The 22,600-nt window shown below is 37.2% G+C and overlaps 1 protein-coding gene across 1 annotated transcript; it reads left to right on the top strand.

The window, feature by feature from the left end:
• The first annotated feature begins 15,623 nt into the window (after window positions 1-15,623).
• LOC141619345 (cytochrome P450 81Q32-like) lies at window positions 15,624-21,106 on the top strand. Its single transcript, XM_074436368.1, has 3 exons — window positions 15,624-16,286; window positions 17,204-17,254; window positions 20,466-21,106. Exons 1-3 carry the CDS (start codon window positions 15,624-15,626, stop codon window positions 21,078-21,080), a joined length of 1,329 nt encoding a protein of 442 aa, XP_074292469.1. The 3' UTR covers window positions 21,081-21,106.
• Window positions 21,107-22,600: the final 1,494 nt, after the last annotated feature.

Raw genomic sequence — 22,600 nt, 5'->3', positions numbered from 1 at the left:
TTACCCAAAATAAAGTAAGAACAAGAGAGAGATTAAGGAACTAAAACTTGGATTAAAACTTGATTAATATTTGATTACAATATTGAAGAGAGATTTTATTGATATTAACTACACTAATTATTGATAAGAAGAACATGCTCCTCTAATTAGACTAATGGGGTATTTATAGTGAGAATTAGGGAGGATGCATTAGGGTTAACTAAGGGCTAAACTAGTAATTACACTTTTTAAGTTGAGCAAGGAGCCTCCGGGATTGTCCGAGAGAAGGGCTTCTTCATTTCGTAGCTTGAAGAACGAAAAGCTATTGTGACATTTTGTGATGTGATCCGTGCGGCCGGGAGTCGGGACGGCCGGATCAGGATGGACAATCCGAGCGGATCAAGGAACAAGACGCACGGACTGGGCATGGGCAATCCGAGCGGATTCCTGGTGAGGACGCTCGGACTGGCGAGGACGGACGGATTCTCTACAATCCGTTCGGATTGTAGCTCAATGACTTTCCTTCTTCTTTTTCTTCCCTTTTCTTCATGAATTCCTTGGGGATTTCCTTGGGGACTCAAGGATCCTTTTCTCAACAATGCTCTTCTACTATGCTATGTACAAAGGCCTTCTAGTCTTGTCTCTCCTTGATGCTTGGTCATTGAATATGATCAATTTAGCCTTGTTTTGCCATGAAAATGCAAGATTCTTACTCCTTTCCTACCAAGGGATCAAAATCTCAAAGAATATGCAAAACAAAGATCTAAAGATAAGAAATGACCCAAATAGGCACTAAAAAGCATAGAAACAATGGTAATTCGGGGGCTAAATATGCGCCAATTATGGTCGCATCAATAAGGAAGTTGAGATCTACCACAATTCCATAAAAGAAACGCGGAAATCTTTCTTCCGCAGGAGGAAACCTCTGGGGAAAGAACGCAACACCTGCTGCGCCTCTTCGAAAGATCTCAGCAGCTGCTGCGCCTCTTCCCCAGCTCTTTTCTGCGGATTTTCAGATTTTTTCGAGATTTTTTCCAAAGTTTGAGTCATTCCATAATTCCTCCGTGTGATTAGTATAAATAGGGACCTTCGTTCCACATATTTCTCACACGAGTGTCCGCCATTCTCTTCTCCCTTTGCATTTAAGACCGTGCTCTAAGCTTATTGACGTCTACGTGCTTGATCAATCGACCATGTAAGCTCGGATCCTTCTGAGTACCAGTCACATTGTATGACCGACCAATTTGACCAATGACACCTCAATTAATCAATCAATTTAATCTAAATCCTCTTACGAGGTCACTTTCATCATACATTCGAGTCGAGCAATCACTATACGTTAACTTAGTTAATCTCGTTTCATCAAACATGTAAGTCTGAGGGTGTAAATCCCATCTTTTATTATTGTATTTTTTTTTTTTACCAATTAATATAAGATTTGCGTCAAAAGTATGCTTAAAACCGATTTCTAAAACTCTTTTGTTAAACTATTTTTACGGATTAACAGTATGCAGACGTCGAGAAGAAACGCAGCAGCTGCTGCGCCTCTTCCAGAGGCTGCCGCAGTTCCTGCTTTTCTTCTTCTTCATCGCTTCTCTGTAAATCCGTCCTCTTTTGTTTTCTTTTTCTTATTTTCTTCTCTTTCATTCATATATAATAATTTTAACATGTATTCTTAATAATTATCGCCTTTAATTCCGACTTAAATCCCTTATAATCGATATTTGCGGGTTTTTGTCACTAAATCAAACCCGAATTTTTAGAGACTCGATTCATTCATATCAAGTTTCTGAAGTTCGCCCTTGCAGATATTTTTACCGTTTATTTCCAGTTTGCATAATTCGTTTCCGTCTTAATGGTTTAACCCTAATTAATTAGTTTTAACTCGTTTGTAATCCGTTTTAATTCGTTTTTATCGCTTTTATGACGATTTCATATGTTAATAACACGCTAAATGTAACACCCCCATAATCTGAGTGCCTTACCAGGACCACCCAGGTATAAAGATATTACCATCTCGGATTCCCGAGGCAATGATAATCATAAGACAATAACGAAACAATGTTTAAATAGTATAAAGTTAAGGGATTACAATTCGAAAACCAACAAATAAACATGTGAATACATGTTCTCTAAACCAAATGTCTAAAAGCTAAACATAATGTCTGACAACAGCGGAAGACTCTTCTAACTGCAGTGATGACTCATCCCAACTAGCCCAGGTATCTCTACTCATACCTGCCCAACAACTGCTCACCATCCCCGAATGGATCACCACAGTTTTTAAAACAATAAACGGGGTCAGTACTAATCACACAATTTATATAATCCAACAACACAACAAACAACACAGCTCAATCATCACAGATATACTCCGAACTCCATCACCAACTCCACAATACTGACTACACACTAAGGTGTGTAGCCCTGCCAGAGTGCCCATCGCAACAGGTCACTCTTTGCCGCCAGTGGGGGACCGCAGCCGTTCCCACCTAAGCCCCGCTCATCTCTGTCGAGCGATAAACTCAAATCCATTAATGTGCACATCCCTTCTATGGCGGGTTCCACAGAAGGCGAATAATGGGCGTGAAGTCACTCCCGCAAGTGACCCCACTCAGCCAGGGACGCACCCTGAAGAACACAGTCAGATACAAACAATCACAGCTACTATCAACAATCAAAACCAACAACCGTCACAATACTCGTATGATAATATCCAACAATCACAAATCACAACCAACACATTATGGGACTAATACTGAGTAGGGAAACCCTACCTGGAATGCAATACAGTCAGACGATCTCAACAGCTGTTATCAAAAAGCCTCCTCTACGAATCCTCCTTCTAACATAACATCACATATATCACAAACCACACAAAACTAACACAAATCCCCCAATTCCCAAAATTAGGGTTTAACTAACTTTAACAAAATACCATAAAAACAGTACGTAGATCTTACCCTCGACGTAAGGATCACAAAGATGTAAAGAAAGGTGAATTCCGACCTTCCAAGCTCCGGGATTTGCCAATAATGCGATGAATGCGAAGAACGTAGGTTGAAATCTCTTTTGAAAGTAATTAGGTTTGTAAAAGTGTATTATGAAAGTGACGGAAGTGTTTATATATTAAATCGCATTATTAACAAAACCCGACAAATCATCCCCCCGTAAACCGGCTACTTGATCGAGTAACTGACGTACTCGATCGACTGCCGCCTACTTGATCGAGTACCAAGGCTACTCGATCGAGTACCCAAGAGGTCAGAAACTATTTTAAATCGCAAAACACCCTTACTCGACAGAGTAAGGCCCACTCGATAGAGTACCCAGAGACTCATAAAACCGTAGTATTACAGTCTTCCCTCCTTAAAAATAACTTCGTCCCCGAAGTTCAAACCACCACAAAACAAAGACACACACTACAACACTCCCGACACAACAACCAAACAAAACTCAACATAAAACATGTTACTAACCCAAACTCAACCACCACAAACATACCGACACATACCGACGCAACATAAAAAGGGTATAAAAGCTCTTAAAAACTCTTTGCGATCATCTCCTACCCCCCCCCCCCCCCCCCTTAAAAGAAACAAGGTTACGTCCCCGTAACCATACATACCTGATCAAAAAGGAAAGGGTAACGCTCTCTCATGGCCTCCTCTGCCTCCCATGTGGCTTCCTCAGTCTCGTGGTTAGACCAAATGATTTTGAGCAAAACTGTCTCCCCACTCCTAGTCTTCCTAACCTTCCGGTCAAGAATCTGCTTAGGCACCTCAAGGTATGACAAGGACTCATCTAGCTCTAAGCTCTCTGCCTCTAACACATGTGACGGATCACTCACATACTTCCGCAGCTGAGATACATGAAACACATTATGCACCCTCTCTAACGCAGCTGGTAAAGCCAAACGATAAGCAACCTCTCCAACCCGCTCTAAGATCTCATAAGGCCCTATGAACTTCTGACTCAACTTGCCTTTCTTCCCAAATCTCATAACCCCACGCATAGGAGACACTTTCAGAAGAACCTTATCCCCAACCTGAAACTCTATATCCCGGCGATGTAGATCTGCATAACTCTTTTGTCTATCCTGAGCCGCTCTCATCCTTTCCCTGATCATCTTAATCTGCTCAACCATCTCATGTACCATCTCTGGTCCTAGAACCACTGCCTCAGCACTGTCGTCCCAACAAATCGGACTCCTACATCTCCTCCCATATAAGGCCTCAAACGGTGTCATGCCAATACTAGTGTGATAGCTGTTGTTGTAAGAAAACTCTATCAAATCCAACCTTTGTTCCCAGCTACCACCAAAGTCCATCACACAAGCTCGTAACATATCCTCAAGAGTCTTGATTGTTCTCTCAGTCTGACCGTCTGTCGTAGGATGAAATGTTGTACCCATCTTCAACGTTGTTCCCAAAGATTCCTGCAACTCTTTTCAAAACTTTGAGATAAATCTCGCATCTCTGTCAGATACTATGTCCTTAGGGACTCCATGTAACTTTAGCACATTCTTTCGATAAGCCATAGCTAATTGTGCCTTAGTCCTTGTATCTTTAATTGGCACAAAATGAGCTGACTTGGTCAGTCGATCCACTACTACCAATATCATGTTGTTACCCTGTTGACTCTTCGGTAAACCCACGATAAAATCCATGGAAATGGATTACCACTTCCACTCAGGTACCTCTAAGGACTGAATCTTACCTTGTGGTCGTCGCTGTTCCCCTTTAACTCTCTGGCATGTCAAACAACGGGCCACAAACTCAGCTGTTTCTTTCTTCATCCCAGGCCACCAGAACATGTTCTTTAAATCCTTGTATAGCTTGTCACCACCTGGATGTACTGAATATGGTGTACAATGTGCCTCTGTCATGATTGTCTTTTTCAGCTCCTCATCATTAGGGACACACCACCTCCCATCAAACCTCGGACTACCATCTGTATGAATAGAGAATTGAGACACTGTCCCTTTCTCTACTCCAGCTCTCCACTCAACTATCTTAGGATCCAACACCTGCTTACCTCGAATATCATCATAAAGATCAGGCTGCACTGTTAAATCTCTCATGGCATCCCCTCTCTGTATCATATGTATCCCAAACTTCCCCACCTCATCTCTCAACCTCATCAAAGATAAAGCTGTACACAAGGAATGTACACTCTTCCTACTCAAAGCATCTGCAACAACATTGGGTTTCCCTTCATGGTAGATAATATCCATGTCATAATCGCCAATCAGCTACATCCACCTCCTCTGTCTCATGTTCAACTTCTTTTGAGTGAAGATGTACTTGAGACTCTTGTGATCAAAAAATACCTTAAAGGTCGCTCTATAAAGGTAATGTCTCCAAATCTTGAGAGCAAACACCACTGCACCCAACTCTAGATCGTGTGTAGGATAGTTCTCCTCATAAGGCTTCAATTGCCTAGAAGCATAGGCAATCACTTTACCGTTCTGCATCAACACACATCCCAACCCATTCTTTGAGGCATCTGTATAAACCTCAAAGTTCTCGATCCCTTCAGGCAATGCTAAGATAGGAGCTGTGGTCAAACGCTCCTTTAATGTTTGGAACGCCGTCTTACAACTCTCATCCCAACGAAACCTGTTCTCTTTCCTCATCAAAGTTGTCATAGGTCTAGCAATTTTGGAGAAATTCTTCATGAACCGTCTGTAGTATCCAGCTAAACCCAAGAAACTCCTGATCTCAGCAACATTCTTTGGTGCTTCCCACTTTGTCACTGCCTCAATCTTTGCCTGATCCACAGCTACCCCATCCTTGGAGATCACATGCCCCAGAAAAGCAACTCTCTCTAACTAGAACTCACACTTGGACAGCTTAGCCTATAACTCATGCTCCCTCAAGGTCTACAACACAATCCTCAAATGCTCCTCATGCTCCTCCTTAGTCTTGGAATAGACTAAGATGTCATCGATAAACATCACCACAAACTTGTCCAAAAACTGTCTGAAGATTCTGTTCATCAAGTCCATAAACACAGCCGGTGTATTAGATAACCCAAAAGGCATCACCACATACTCATAATGGCCATACCTTGACGAGAAAGCTGTCTTTGGTATGTCCACCTCTCTAATCTTCACCTGATGGTACCCCGACCTCAAATCAATCTTGGAAAAGACTGATGCACCACTCAACTGATCAAACAGGTCATCTATCCTTGGCAAAGGATACTTGTTCTTCACCGTCACTCGGTTCAGCTCCCTGTAGTCTATGCACAACCTCAAGCTCCCATCTTTCTTCTTCACAAACAGGACTGGTGCTCCCCACGGTGATAAACTAGGTCTAATGTATCCCTTCTCTATCAGATCATCCAACTGTTTCCTGAGCTCCTCCATCTCCTTAGGACCCATCCGGTATGGTGCCTTAGAGATTGGCCCCGTCCCCGGTTTCAACTCAACCGTGAAATCTATCTCCCTCTTCGGTGGCAACCCCAGAATCTCCTCTAGAAAGACATCTGCAAAATCACCCACCACTGGTATCTGATCAACTGTCGGACTCTCCATCCGGTCATCTCTCACATGGCACAAGATCAAAGGGAATCCCTTCCTCAGATAGGACTTCAAGGTCACAGCTGCAATCAACTTAACTTTGGGTTTGACCACAAACCCACGATAAGACACGCTAACACCCGTAGGACCTCTCAAAGACACTTTCTTTTGATGACAGTCTATCTTAGCTTTGTACTTTCCCAACCAATCCATCCCGACTATCATCTCAAAACCGTCTAAAGGAAACTCTAGCAAGTCTACAGGTAGATCAACTTGCCCAACTATCATCGAGACATCTCTATACAACCTCCCACATGATACAGACTCACCCGAAGGTATAAAAAATTTCTCACTTACAGACGCATATACCCTCAAACCGATACAAACGACTGAGACGCCCCCGAATCAAACAAAACAAAGGTATGAATACCGTTAACAAGAAAAGTACCAGTGATAACATGTGCATCGTCCTCAGCTGCTTTCTTGTCCATCATAAACAACTTTCCACTGGTCTTCTGTCCACCTCCCTGACAGTACTGGCTTATGTGGTCGGCTTAGCACCCGACCCCTGATTGTTGTTGTTGTTCGTAGCTGGTTTCTGATAAGAATTACCGCCATTGCAGTTACCTCCACCCTGGTTGCCCTGACCTCCCCGGTTAGACCATGACCCGGTCGGTCTGTTACTCGCATAACTCTGTGCCGGGCCCCTGAGAATAGCTCCCCTGAGCCGATCTCTGAAAAGCTCCAGGTACACTCGTGCACTCATGTCTCTTGTGGCCTACACCGCCACAGCCAAAGTAGGTCATCCCCCAACTACCACTACCGCTTCCACGGCCACGCCCAAAGGAAGCCCCAACACTGAACCCTAAACAAGAAGAAAACGCTCTAGCCTGACTGCGGTTGCCTTTCTTGTAGTTAGATTGGCCACCACCTTCACCCTCAGCCTTCCTTTTCTCACTACCTCTCTCCCGGGCCATCTCCACCAACCTCTCAGCTCTCCCAGCCCTCTCATAAGCTTCCTTAACATCAGTAAGGACTCCCACGGGTAACTTATCCATGATCCTGGGAGTCAACCCCCTCTCAAATCTCAGCACTAGGTTCTCCTCACTCAAACCCATGTCCTCAGCATACCTAGACTTCTCATTAAAGTGCTTGTAGTACTCAGCACTGACATATCAGACGTCATCCTAAACCCATCAAACTCCTCCCTCAGCTTACTCCTCACATGCTTAGGTACAAACTCTTTCCTCATAGCCCTCCGGAACTCTTCCCAAGGTATAGCAGGTAAGCCCTGCTTAGTATACATCCCTCTAGCACTCGCTTTCACCTTGTCCCACCACTCACCAGCTGCCTCCCTCAAGTAGAACACAGCTTGTACTACTTTCATCTCATCAGGACAGTGTACCAGGTCCAGTATGTTCTCCATCTCACGATGCCAATTGTCAAGAAGATTGGCTCCCCGGTCCCCTTTTACTCTTTTGGGTTAAACCTCGCTATCTAAAGGCTGATCTTAGAGTGATCAACCTCCTTATCCTTTCCCACTCTCTTTAGGGCCTCCGTAAGAGCATCTTGATGCTCCAACATCTTAACTATATCATCGATGTTCATGCTCTCAGCTCTCGCATACAACGCGGTTTTCTTGGGCGGCATCTTGAAACTATATAAGAAAAGGTAGATATGAACATACGCACTATAACCCCAAAACACGAAAACAGACTGCCCAGAACACACTCGATCGAGTGCCTAAACCTACTCGATCGAGTAGAGGCTACTCGATCGAGTGCCCACCATACTCGATCGAGTGCCCCGACTTCAGACCCAAAATAGACCTTCTGATCTCTAACATACTCAACCGAGTAGCATAGCCACTCGATCGAGTGCCCCCTACTCGATCGAGTGCCAACATGTACTGGATCAAGTACCCAAAAACACGCTTCTGATCATAAAAACGTCAAAATACCCACTCGATCGAGTCAGACCCACTCGATCGAGTACCTCACCTACTCGATCGAGTGCCTCCTACTCGATCGAGTCATGCTGACTCGTACATACTACCCGCATGTTATCTCTCATAACCCGACATATTATGCAACTTTATAAGCTCAACATTATAATATAACTAAGAATGCAATTCTACACAACTTCTCATATGATCAACAAATTACACTACTTCATGTTATCAAATGCAACATAGTAAACAATCATCATTCTTCTTTATGCAACCAACATACAAACACACCCCACTAAATTTTCAATCACATTTTCCATCTCTACTCCCAACATCAAACAACTCGCAACATATATCGCTACATCACATACAAACTAGTAAACACCACATACAACTTTGATATATACCCCCCCATGTGGCCGGTTCAAAATTGTAGGGCGAGTTCGCGACTTTAGGACGTCTCCCAAGCCTTTGCATTAGCTCCTACAACCTTTACCCCAGGTTCATTTTAATTGACTCCCTACATTCATTAGATTCATTGGTTGCAGGTTTCAGGATCGTCACTCTAATACCATTTTGTAACACACCCATACTCCGAGTGCCTTACCAGGACCACCCAGGTATAAAGATATTACCATCTCGGTTTCTCGAGGCAATGATAATCATAAGACAATAACGAAATGATGTTTAAATAGTATAAAGTTAAGTGATTACAATCCGAAAACCAACTGATAAAAATGTGAATACATGTTCTCTAAACCAAATGTCTAAAAGCTAAACATAATGTCTGACAACAGCGGAAGACTCTTCTAACTGCAGTGATGACTCATCCCAGCTAGCCCATGTATCTCTACTCATACCCGCTCAACAATTGCTCACCATCCCCGAATGGATCACCACAGTTTTTAAAACAATAAACAGGGTCAGTACTAATCACACAATTTATATAATCCAACAACACAACAAACAACACAGCTCAATCATCACAGATATACTCCGAACTCCATCACCAACTCCACAATACTGACTACACACTAAGGTGTGTAGCCCTGCCAGATGCCCATCGCAACAGGTCATTCCTCGTCGCCAGTGGGGGACCGCAGCCGTTCCCACCTAAGCCCCGCTCATCTCCATCGAGCGATAAACCCAAATCCATTAATGTACACATCCCTTCTATGGCGGGTTCCACAGAAGGCGAATAATGGGCGTGAAGTCACTCCCGCAAGTGACCCCACTCAGCCCTCGAAGAACACGGACAGATACATACAATCACAGCTACTATCAACAATCAAAACCAACAACCGTCGCAATACTCGTATGATAATATCCAACAATCACAAATCACAACCAACACATTATGGGGCTAATACTGAGTAGGGAAACCCTACCTGGAATGCAATACAGTCAGACGATCTCAACAGCTGTTATCAAAAAGCCTCCTCTACGAATCCTCCTCCTAACATAACATCACATATATCACAAACCGCACAAAACTAACACAAATCCCCCAATTCCCAAAATTATGGTTTAACTAACTTTAACAAAATAATATAAAAAACAGTACGTAGATCTTACCCTCGACGCAAGGATCACAAAGATGTAAAGAAAGGTGAATTCTGACCTTCCATGCTCCGGGATTTGCCAATAATGCGATGGATGCGAAGAACGTAGGTTGGAATCTCTTTTGAAAGTAATTAGGTTTGTAAAAGTGTATTATGAAAGTGACGGAAGTGTTTATATATTAAATCGTATTATTAACAAAACCCGACAAATCATCCCCCCGTAAACCGGCTACTCGATCGAGTAACTGACGTACTCGATCGAGTGCCGCCTACTCGATCGAGTACCAAGGCTACTCGATCGAGTACCCAATAGGTCAGAAACTATTTTAAATCGCAAACACCCTTACTCGACAGAGTAAGGCTCACTCGATAGAGTACCCATAGACTCATAAAACCGTAGTATTACACTAAATCACTTTCAGCCGAGTCAAATATCAATAATCAACCATTAAATCCACCAACGAGCATTAACGAATAGCAGTTCTGACTTCACAGCCATAACTCATCTCAGGAACAGGCGCAGTGACCACTGCGCCTCTTCCAAGAGACGCAGCATTGCTGCGCCTGTTCCGGGTTGATTTCTGTCTCTGAACTTCCGTTCTTGCTTTGACCTAATTCATTAGTTTACGTATTAAACGACTATTAACCCTAATATCACTAATAATCTGTCCGTACTTTCTAATCTAGTTTATTTTCCCTTATTTTCCTCAAATTATCCGTCTTAAATATACTTTTGACGTAAATCAATTAATTCGTTGTAATTATTGTCATTTTAATTATTGCATTTATGTATTTATTGTATTTTATTTTGGATGATTTCTTCACTTGTTTTCACATGTAATTAATCTTAAACCCTACTTCGACGTTAATGAGTGCTAATTATTTGTTCACCGACTTAGTATTAATTCACATGCTAGGGGACTAATTTGTGAATGTTGCATTGCATGCATATAATCGACAACATATCAAGTACAAACGATTTCCCAAATCATTAGTAGAGGCCACTATCGAGGCGGGCGGGATTAGGTGTTCAGTAAAAGGACTTCCAAATACGTACCCTCACCCCTTACTCCAAATCTCTGTGAACATCCGTGTTTATTGGTATCCACGAGAGTCATTCTAGACATAGAATGCTAAGGGTAACGAGTTCTTAGTGTTCATGTCACTACTTTGTGTCTTAACATGACACGAGGTATTCGAACGGTTCCAATTTCCCATAAAAATTGGTGGCAACTCCACAAATGCAAATGCGTGTCCCAAGCGCCCTCGTGGCCCGTGTCCACAGGTCATATCTTACATGTATTTATATTTTTTAATATATTGAGTCGTATGGTCAAACAATTAATAAACGGTGCACGTTGAAGTTAGAACGTCACGATTGACAATGGTTGTAGGTGAACCGTTGTTAGTGAACAAATTTACAACGGTTGTAATTGTAGGTGAACCGTTGTTGATGAACCAATTAACAACGGTTGCAGGTGAACAGTTGTTGATGAACCAATTGACAACGGTTGTAGGTGAACCGTTGTTGATGAGTATTATGTAGCAGCATTCTTGATCTTGATTACTCACTGATCTATGGAGTTCGAAAAATGGAAGCAAATCAAACAAGCATAACTCAACACTTTCAAAATGATCATTTCATTTAATTTTAAAGCAAATACATTACAGCATTTATCAGAAATCAAAAGATGTATAATAAGCCGGAACAACCCTGGTTAAGAGTAAAAAGCGCTTCTCAACCTGCCACCAATTACGCCACTCTGGTACACCGCTAACTTCCGGGTCATTGGCTTCATATTTTGCAATAACAGATTGAATATATGCAAGGACACGACTTGTATGTGGAGATAAGGTTGGAAGAGTACAGCTCAACATATCTCTGGCTGCAGCCAAGTTGCGAGTAATAGGCCGACGAGGGTATGAAGATGATGATGATGATGATGAGGCTTGGTTGACAAGCCGGACTGCTTCACGTCTCTTAATCCAATAATTCCGTTGATGTTCAAGGGATGCTTTGATTAATGGGTGTTGATCGGTGGGAAGCCCGGCGAGAACCTTCCCATCATCTACAATCGTTTATGTAAGCCATTCTTCGTTGTTGATAATATTAGGGTTCATTGCCATGTTGTTTTAAATTTGTGTAATGGGGATGAAATATTATGTTTTGATTGATGAATGTTAGTAAAGGATGCTTTAACATTTAAAGTCACATTTATAATTTTTTTCAAAACCGTTGGTAATTAATTTAATGTAAAAGTTGACTTATTAACAAATATTTTAAACCTATGTAACTTGCAATAAATAATTAGAAAATAAAATACACTACCACGCATATATTCAAGAAAAACACATATATAACAAGAAATTAAAAGACGCGCGGTTTTAATAACATTAATTAGAATAATAATAATAATTAATCAACATAATCATCTTGTAATTCCCCTGCGATTGAGATAAATATTGGGAATTCAATATGTAGATTATTAGGAGGCACTTATTCTGCGTCCCATGAACGAGGCACAGTGTCAATATAGTGTCGATATGTTCTTAATAGATTAATGTCACAATCGGTTGCAATCCATAAATATTGCGCTTATAACACATCATCCGTATAATAATTTTTCTTCTCAGCATCATGATCCTCGTATCCTGCCTGGAGTTTTCTCGCTTGACGAAAAGATTTCAGCTTCTTCCCAAAACCTTCAAACTCGATCATTGTGTAACCAAGAAAACCATGAACTTTAGTCCAAGCTGGGTGGACCTTTTTAACGTTCGTATAACCACCTTGACGAAGCATATCTCTCATCCAAGTAAAACTTCTCGAAAAAGTCTTACCATTGTCATCATATTTGATTGGAAGGCTGTGTATAATACAGGTAATAGGATGGACATAGCGGGTATTTGATTGTGATTCGGCGGGTGTAGAAGACGACGACGACATGGTGATCGAAGTGTAATATTTTAAATTAAATTATAGACTATGATTAATTGAACTTTGAATTGGTGAATATGGTTAATTGATCACATTATAAGTGATATTTATAGGAAAATATGTATGCATGTGTGAATATAATAATAGACTGATAGTAATAATGGTCAAACAAAACAATCCATGCAACGGTTCATTATTTATCATACATGCATCGGTTGAATATTAAACATTGAAAAAAGGATATAACGGTTATTTTTAACCCGTAAATGATAAATGACAACGAGTACAGAGGAACCGTTCTTTCATAATAGAAAATGATAACGGTTACAAGAAACTCGTAGCTATAACATAACAACGGGTACCAAAAACCGTTGTTGGTGTTAATTTAGTAACGGTTTTCGAAACGCCGTTTTCTTAAACTGGTAACGGCTGTCTAACAACCGTCTATAAGGGTGATTCTATAACGAGTTTTTGGAAACCGTTAAACCTTTTTGATAATGATTTGTTAAACAATCGTTGTCACATTATAATAAGAACGGTTTTCGACGGAAACCGTTATTCTTATTAGGGCGGTCTAGGTTTCCACCAATATTTTGAAAACGGTAATCTAAGTGTCGTTATTAAATGCATTAAACCGTTGTGATACGCTCCTTATTGATGGTCAGATTTGGCGTAGTGCTGGTTTTGTGTGTTCCTTCAGTTACTGACCTTGGGTGGTGTTGTTGTGTTTTCTTCTTGTGTTGTGTCTGCCGTGATCCACTATGGTGAGCAGTCGATCTTAGCAGGTTGATATCTGGATCGTAGCTGGGTGCTTGGAGGGACGAGTCTACGACGAGACATGGCAGAGACAGTGTCACGTAGTTGGTAGTTGTCACGCGCAAGTTGTATCTTTCCTTTTTGGTTAATCACTTGTAAATAAACATAATTGTTCTTTTATCGACATTTGATTATTACAGTTTCTCGGGCGATCGAGATGGTAACGCCCTTATCTGCTTGGGAAGGTCTTGTTAAGGCTACTTGGTAGATGGGGGTGTTCATGTTTGCTATAAGTTCTTTGGAGTATAATGTGTTTGAGTCATTAACTGCATTTGTTGAAATGAATGAACACACCTTTACATTATGCCATTTTATCGTCAACTTTTTCTTTGAGATGGGGAATCAATTAAATCAGTGGCATAGTGAATTCGGGAGTACATATTGAGAATCTATTATTTGACATTGTTCATACGCTATGATGCTCCTCTTAGATTTTTGTTAGGGAGAGATAATGAATTAGGGTTAGGGATTGAGGGATTGAATCATTGAATGAATGAATATGGGGAAAGAATGAATTTTCAATAATCTGGGGAAGAGATAAGGAATTTGGGGATTTAGTCTTCTTAGTGTTATTGAATTGGAGGAAATAAAACAAAATGTATATGTGTGTAATTAGTGTTTTAGTATTGGAGGGTAATTTGGTTAATATGAGCAAGTCGTCATTTAACGAAATGGAAAATAAGAAAAAATGATGCTCTGGTAAAAAATACGGTGGTGATTGGCGAGTATACATGAAAGTCAACGCAAATAAAAGGTGATAATAATTTGTAAAAAAGCGCAAATACGTGATGATTATTTGTAATTTATCCTAAAATATATACATAGCTTTGTAAAAATGACGAATTTTACAAATATAGTATGATATTTCAATATGATAATAAGAGAAATAAATAAAATCAACAGGATTTGGTTCATGCATGACATACACGTGGGATTCAATGTCATTTTATAAATTCGTGTTTTATGTATTCATATTATCATACATCCAGGGGCGGACCCAAGTACACCCTTGGTGTAGCAAGTGCTACACCATAATAAAAAGAATTAAGAGAAAATTAAAGTTTGCTACACCATTAAATTTCATGATTTGTCATTAATTATCTTTATCCTTCCCGTAATACTTGTCCACATCTCCTAAATGACTCTTTTAATTACTCCCTATTTTGCTCAAAGTATTTATTTGCTTATTTATTGACAACACAATTTTCATAACACATTGATTATTAATTGCTTAATTAATCACTTTAAACTTTCCATGTAGAGAGTATGTTGTTAATTACCTAGCCTAATTTTTTATGTTCTTTTTTTTTCCATAAACTTTTTTGTGTTTGTGTTTAAAATTTGATTCATTGTTATTTTGTTTTACCAATTAATTAAATATAAGTCAAAGGACAACAATAACTCTTTAAAGAAAAAATAGTAAAGAATTGTAATTTATGGGCTTATTAATAGGCGATATCGTAAATTTGGAGCGATAAAGAATTTGTTTTGAGAATTGTGTTATTTTATTTTTTTCCACAAAATCTCATTCAAAACGACATTATGCATCTCAAGTTTAAAACTTGTCAAATTATGACAAAAATAAAAATGCTTATTATTAGCAAAAGACTTGTGTTATCTATGCAAGTGGTAGATTTTTTTACCCATTTTTATCTTAAGACGGATATAGATATATTCGTCTTACATATTGATTTTTTTTGCTACACCAAAATCTAAAGTCTGGGTCCGCCCCTGCATACATCCAATCAATCTAATAATTTTTATGAGAAATACAGTCAAAATAATACTCCGTATTACTCCTCGCGTGCATCAAATTGTTTTATTGTGATTTTCAAGCAGTAGTAGAACATATAAACAATGGAACAACTAAGATGGGTAGATGTTATAGCATTAACATTCTTGGGGCTCTTGTGGTACTTCATCTCATCCAAACAAACCAACAAGCAGCATCAACCACCACCACCATCGCCACCAAGTCCTTCATCTCTTCCAATAATTGGTCACTTACATCTTCTCAACACTAACCAACCTGTTCATCGATCCCTTCATGAACTATCCTCCAAATACGGTCCAATTTACTCGCTAAAACTCGGTCGCGTCATGGTAGTTGTTATATCTTCTCCATCTCTAGTGAAAGAATGCTTTATAAAAAATGACGCCATTTTAGCAAATAGGCCCTACAATCGCACCTCTGTACACTTTCACTATAACGGAACTACCCTAGCTGCTGCTCCCTACGGGTCCTATTGGCGAGAACTTAGAAGAATCACGAATTTGGAGTTTTTCTCAGCCACGCGACTCAATTTGTTCACTCACGCAAGAGAGGAAGAGATTAAATCGTTAATCAAGGATTTCACATTAGAGAAAGAAAATCTCCATGCTTCTTTTGTTAAAGTAGAAATAAAATCTGAATTATTTCAATGTTTTTTTAACATTATTATGAGAATGTTGATCGGGAAAATATACGCCGGGAAAGAGTTAGATGAGATTTTGAAGGAGATATTTGAGTTAAGTGGGGCCGTAAATCCAATTGATTTTTTACCTTTTTTAAGATGGTTTAATTATGGGAATATAGAGGGCAAAATGATAGGTGTGATGGCCAAAATGGAGAGGTTTTTAGTAGAGTTGGCAAACGGGTCAATCGGATCAGTTTCGGTTCGGGTTCTTTCGGATCGGGTTATTTCGGTTTATCTTTTTTTTCGATTTCAGTTCGGTTCAATTCAGGTTGGATTCAGTTTTCACTTTTAATCGGTTGTAGATATTTCGGGTTGGTTCAGGTTCGAGTTGGGTCAATATCGGTGCAAATAAGGTTCGAGTCGGGTCAATATCAGAGCAGATGAGATTCGAGTCAGGTCATAATCGGATCGGATGTCAAGGGATTAGGTCTTTATTCAAAAGATTGGATATAATACGAATAATTTTTTTTAAAAAAGTAATAAATAATGTTTTTTTGCATAACTACGATATAATATTAATTCATTGACGTCAAAGGGGTGACACTCATGTACAAAAAGACACCCTAAATGTGAGGCCTAGGTACATTCGGGTCATTTCGGGTTTCAATGTTGGGTTTCTGTCATCAATGTACGGGTTGAAATCGGTTCAGGTATATATCGGTTCTGATTAAAACAATTCAGGTTGAAACTTGATTCGAGTTCATTCGATCTTGGGTCTATTTTCGGATATTACAAATTCGGTTCGATTTCGAATCAATTCAGGTCGATTCAGGTTTCGGGGTGAAGTTTAGTTATACCTTTCGGATGTACGGTCAGGTGTCGATTCGGGTATTTTCGATCGATTTTTCGGGTTCGGTATATTTTTGCCAGGTCTAGTTTTTAGATGGCATACTAGAAGAATGCAAGAAATCTAGAAGTGGCGATATTTACTGGGAGGTTGGAGATAAGATGCCTATGATTTATAAATTGTTTGATTTGCAGGTACAAGACCCAAATCAGTACTCAGATCAAACCATAAGGGGAATTATACTGGTATTGGTACTTCTATTTGCTTTTATTGTAGTTGGTCTTTTGCAATATGGTTGTACTAGGTTTGATGCTCCGGGCTACCTTTATTTACCATTTTATTTTATTTTCTATGAAATACGATTTGCTAAATTTGGTTCAAACATACATTTACAATTTATATCTTGAAATTATTATGAGATGTAAAATTAATCAACAACTAGTTTAGTTCTCGTGCACGATATATATATATATATATATATATATATATATATATATAGAGAGAGAGAGAGAGAGAGAGAGAGAGAGAGAGAGAGAGAGTTTTACTTTTTTTTTTTATTGTATTATATTCATGATATTTAAATTAACTAATTTTTTTTTAACGTTTCTCATCGTTATATTTTGATTTGAAAATCAAAGTCAAAATCGTATTAATCATGAAATGAGTATTAGAGATTAGTGGTGTTATTTTATAAAATTTACTGATAACATATTTTTAGCCGTAACTTTTTATCATAGAAAATCAATGAATTTTTTTCATATGATTTTTTAAACAAAAAAAAATTCCTTTTTATATCATAAAATGATTGGAGATAATTTTGTGTAGAATGTAAAATACTAAATGACATAAATATATAAATCTGAAAGATTATGTGTAACTTATAGAATATACTAAACATAACCAAACTTTGTTTTAGGAAATATGTTTAGGCAGGAAAATTTTAAATCTGAAAGATTCATGAGACGCGTTCACCACTCGCGTTGTTAATATTATTACTTTCACTACATCCCCGGTTAATACTATTACATTCACTACTTATTCGATTACTGTTGTTTCTTTAACTACTCCTGCTATTTTTTTACGGTTAATCAATTAGTTTTCTCAAACTCATATATTTAAATAAATTAATATTTTCCTAAAATCGGAATTGTTAGTTAATTTTTCATAATCTCTACGCTGTTTCTACTGTTACTTTCATTACATGTGTTGTGACTATTATTACTTCCACTTCTCTCGCCGCATTATTTTTTCTTTCACTACTACCGCATTCATTATTGTTAATTTTACTACTCCCGTTGCTAGTATGACTTTCACTACTCCCGTTTCTATAATTGTTGCTTTTAGTACTCACATGGTTAGTTACTATCATATTAGTTGATTATCTAGTTGTATTAGAGTTATATATAATTAAATAAATCTGAAATATTAGATTAGAATATTAATTAAGAGCAATCATTATTATTTACTAATTAAATTACAAATCAAAATAATTATGGAATATTATATTTTTTTTGGAAATCTAGCTTCATTTATTTATCTTTTAATAGTTACCAAAATATAACATACTTACATTATATTCATGTATGTTAAATAATTAAAATCTTTTTTTATACTAATTAATACCATAAGTGTAACATGTTTATTTTAAGGAAAATCACCATATTATGGTATTCTCTAAATTTATACTTCAACCAAAACTATATAATATTTACATTGAAGTCCCTTGTTCAAATCCATCACACAGTGCTGATTAAAACTATATAGTATAATTAATTTGTATAGATTTATTTAATTGCATTGAAGTCCCTTGGTTTGTGGAATTAATATATAGTACTAGGTTTGGTGACCGGCTACGCCCAGGCTACCTTTATTTACCATTTAAAATGTTATTTTCTATGAGATATGTTTCGCTAAATTTGGTTAACACATACATTTACAATTTATATCTTGAAATTATGATGAAATGTAAAATTAATCAACAAATTATGTGACACGTTCACCAATCCCGCTATTAATATTATTACTTTTACTACATCCCCTTTTAATACTATTATGTTCACTACTTATTCGGTTACTGTTGTTTGTTTAACTACCCTTGTTATTTTGACGGTTAACCAGTTAGTTTTGTCAAACTCATATATTTAAATAAATTAATATTTTCTTAAAATCGAATTGTTAGTTAATTTTTCATACTTTCCCCGTTGTTATTACGGTTACTTTCATTACATGTTTTGTGACTACTATAGTACTATTACTTTCACTTCTCCCGCCGTCATCATTTTTTCTTTCACTACTCCCGCATTTATTATTGTTAATTTCACTACTCCCATTACTGCTAGTACGACTTTCACTACTCCGGTTGCTATATAGGTTGCTTTTACTACTCACATGGTGGTTACTATCATATCATAATTGTTGATTATCTATCTAATTGTATTAGAGTTATATATTTAAATAAATCTGAAATATTAGATTAGAATATTATTTAAGAGCAATCATTATTATTTACTAATTAAATTACAAATCTAATGATTATGGAATATTATATTTTTTGAAAATCTAGATTAATTTATTTACCTTTTAATAGTTTCCAAAATATATACAGTATATATTTATATTATATTATATTTGTGTATGTTAAATAATTAACATCTTTATACTAATTAATACCATAAGTAGGGCATGTTATTTTAAGGAAAATCACCATATTATAATGTTCTCTAAATTTATATTTCAACCAAAACTATATAATATTTACATTGAAGTCCCTTGGTCGGGTCCATCACACAGTGCTATGATTAAAAACTATATAGTAAAATTAATTTGTATAGATTTATTTAATTAAATTGAAGTCCCTTGATTTCTGAAATTAATATATAATATTGATTGATTGATGGGATGAGCTCAGTTAGGATCTGGTAAATACATTTAAATATTTGTGTCCAAGAGTCGAGAAATAATATCAAGATTAAAGTATCACGGATTCACGGCTTACACTAAACAATATCACAAAATTTTAATCTCCCTTGTTTTGTTTTTGTGTTTTCGTGATATTGTTTACTATATTTCGTCATATTATTTCATATAGCATGTGATATATTTTGCTGGACTCATGGCTCAAAAAATATAGGGTATACTCACATTTGTGAGCATACTCTATCATTTTTGAGGACTCCTTCAAATAATAGAGGCTCCGCGATGAAATAACACTGGTTTTTCGATGAAATGACACGACTCCTGCATATTTTTTTTTTTGCATTAGGGGTGGTGTGATTTTTTATGCTATTTTATCGAACAAACTGTGCTATTGTATTGAAGAACCTCTGCTATTTCAAGGGGTCCTCAATTCTCAAATATTTAGGCGTCCTCACCTTATCCCAACTCTCTCTCTAATATATATGATGATCTAAAATTTGTGCTATATGATGATTTAAAATTTGTTGTTGATGACTGTAGATAATGTTGTTAGGAGGAATTGACACTGCCATTATTACAATGGAATGGACACTAGCACTATTGCTGAATAACCAAAATGTACTTCACAAGGCACAATTGGAAATAGACAGTTGCATTGGAAGAGAGAGATTAGTCGATGAATCTGATCTTGACAATCTTAAATTTATCCAAAACATCATCAATGAGACACTTCGACTTTTCCCACCTGGCCCGCTTCTTCTGCATGAATCTTCAGAAGATTGCAATATAGCAGGGTATCAAGTTCGAAAGGGTACAATGGTGTTGGTCAATACATGGGCTGTTCATAGGGATCGAAACGTCTGGGATGACCCATTAGCTTTTACACCTGAGAGATTTGAAGGTTTCACAGTTAATGAATATCGAAGTTCATTTATACCTTTTGGGCTTGGGAGAAGATCATGCCCTGGAACATCTCTTGCAAATAGAACCATGACCTTGCTTTTGACAGCATTGATTCAATGCTTTGATTGGGAGACTAACGGAGGAATGAATGTGGACTTGATTGAAGGATCCGGGCTAATGCCTATGGCTACACCACTTGTCGCAATGTGCATAATACGATATGGCATGAGCCATCTTATCTCAAATCTCTAAATAAAGGTTCTATATTTATTTTATGATGAAACACTAGGGACGTGAATTATGATAAAAAGAAAAGATGGAGATTTAATTTGATAATGCGATCTATTTTTTCTAATACTTTATTTTAAAATGATTGGAATTTTTTTCTAATAAATAATGATGAAGACCCGACGACGACGATGAGGACGACGACAACATTCTATATGTATATATATAAAAACGGGGAAGTGGTGATTGACACCCATAACTTTGTACAATTGTGAAATTAACCCCCATAACTTTCAATTGGAGTGATTAAACCCCATAACTTACATAATAAGTGAAATTAAACCCCTTTATCAAAATCTCACGAGAAATTCAATTTATCATATCACAAAAATAAAAATGGTTATGTTCTTATGAAAAATACGAAATAAAATTTTTAAAAAGTTAATAAAAAAATTAGCGTAAATTAGATAAAATAAAATTAAAAATATTTTACAAAAATCAAACTCAATTTATTATTTTTATATAATATACAGATTTTTCAAATTTTTGTTATATAAAGTACAGATTTTCCAAATTGTAAAAAAATTTCAATTGCAAATTATTTTGTTAGGTAGTTGTGTTAAAATTAGAAGTTGGAATAAAAGATTTTCATGACAAAAAATATAAAAACTATAATAGAAGGGTAAAAAAATATTTAAATTTTTTATATTTTTCAACAATTAGAAAAAGTTTATACATAAAATTGTTAATTTTTTTTTTCCAAAAAATCACACCGAATTTTACTATTTCGTATTTTACATAAAAACATAACCATTTTTACTTTTGTGATATGATAAATTGAATTTCTCGTGAGATTTTGATAAAGGAGTTTAATTTCACTTATTATGTAAGTTATGGGGCCTAATCACTCCAATTAAAAGTTATGGGGGTTAATTTCACAATTGCACAAAGTTATGGGGGTGAATCACCACATCCCCGTATATAAAAAAGAGAGATTTTTTCGAGCGATTTGATAGCGTCCACATCATCAAAAATTAATTTAGGAAAGTATCATAAATAATAATTTTTGATGAAAAATAAAGTGGAGAATCTTTTAATTATTATAATATACTTCCTCCTATTCATAATAACTCTCCCCCTTTCCTTTTTCGTCTATTCATATAACTCCCCCTTTTCTTTATTTAGTAAAGTTTTATTCTTATTTTAATCACCTCACCCCACAACAATACCACACAATACTCATACTTTATCTTATTTTAATCACCTTACCGCACAACAATACTTATTTTAATCATCTTACCCAACAATAATACCTCCATTCTCTCCAATTACCTTACACCACCACAATACTTTACAATAAAATAACCCTCCCCTTAATTTGCGTACCCTTTTGAAAGGGGAGAGTTATTATGAATAGGAGGGAGTATATATTTCTTAAATTATATTCAAGTGATATTTCCAATTTTTATATCAAACTTTTACATTTCACTTGGCAAAAAAGTATCGTTAAAAAAATTATTAAAATAATATAATTAGCTTCGTGG

This window comes from Silene latifolia, chromosome X, assembly GCF_048544455.1.
Source record: "Silene latifolia isolate original U9 population chromosome X, ASM4854445v1, whole genome shotgun sequence".
NCBI classification, from domain to species: domain Eukaryota; kingdom Viridiplantae; phylum Streptophyta; class Magnoliopsida; order Caryophyllales; family Caryophyllaceae; genus Silene; species Silene latifolia.
Note: the sequence above shows the minus strand (reverse complement) of the source record. Positions and strands in the feature narration are given on the sequence as shown.

Coding starts and splice junctions, on each gene's coding strand:
- LOC141619345 (XM_074436368.1), top strand. CDS start 15,624: ATGGAACAACTAAGATGGGTAGATGTTATAGCATTAACATTCTTGGGG. Junction 16,287..17,203: donor TATTTGAGTTAAGTGGGGCC/GTAAATCCAATT, acceptor TTTGATTTGCAG/GTACAAGACCCAAATCAGTA. Junction 17,255..20,465: donor CCATAAGGGGAATTATACTG/GTATTGGTACTT, acceptor TGATGACTGTAG/ATAATGTTGTTAGGAGGAAT.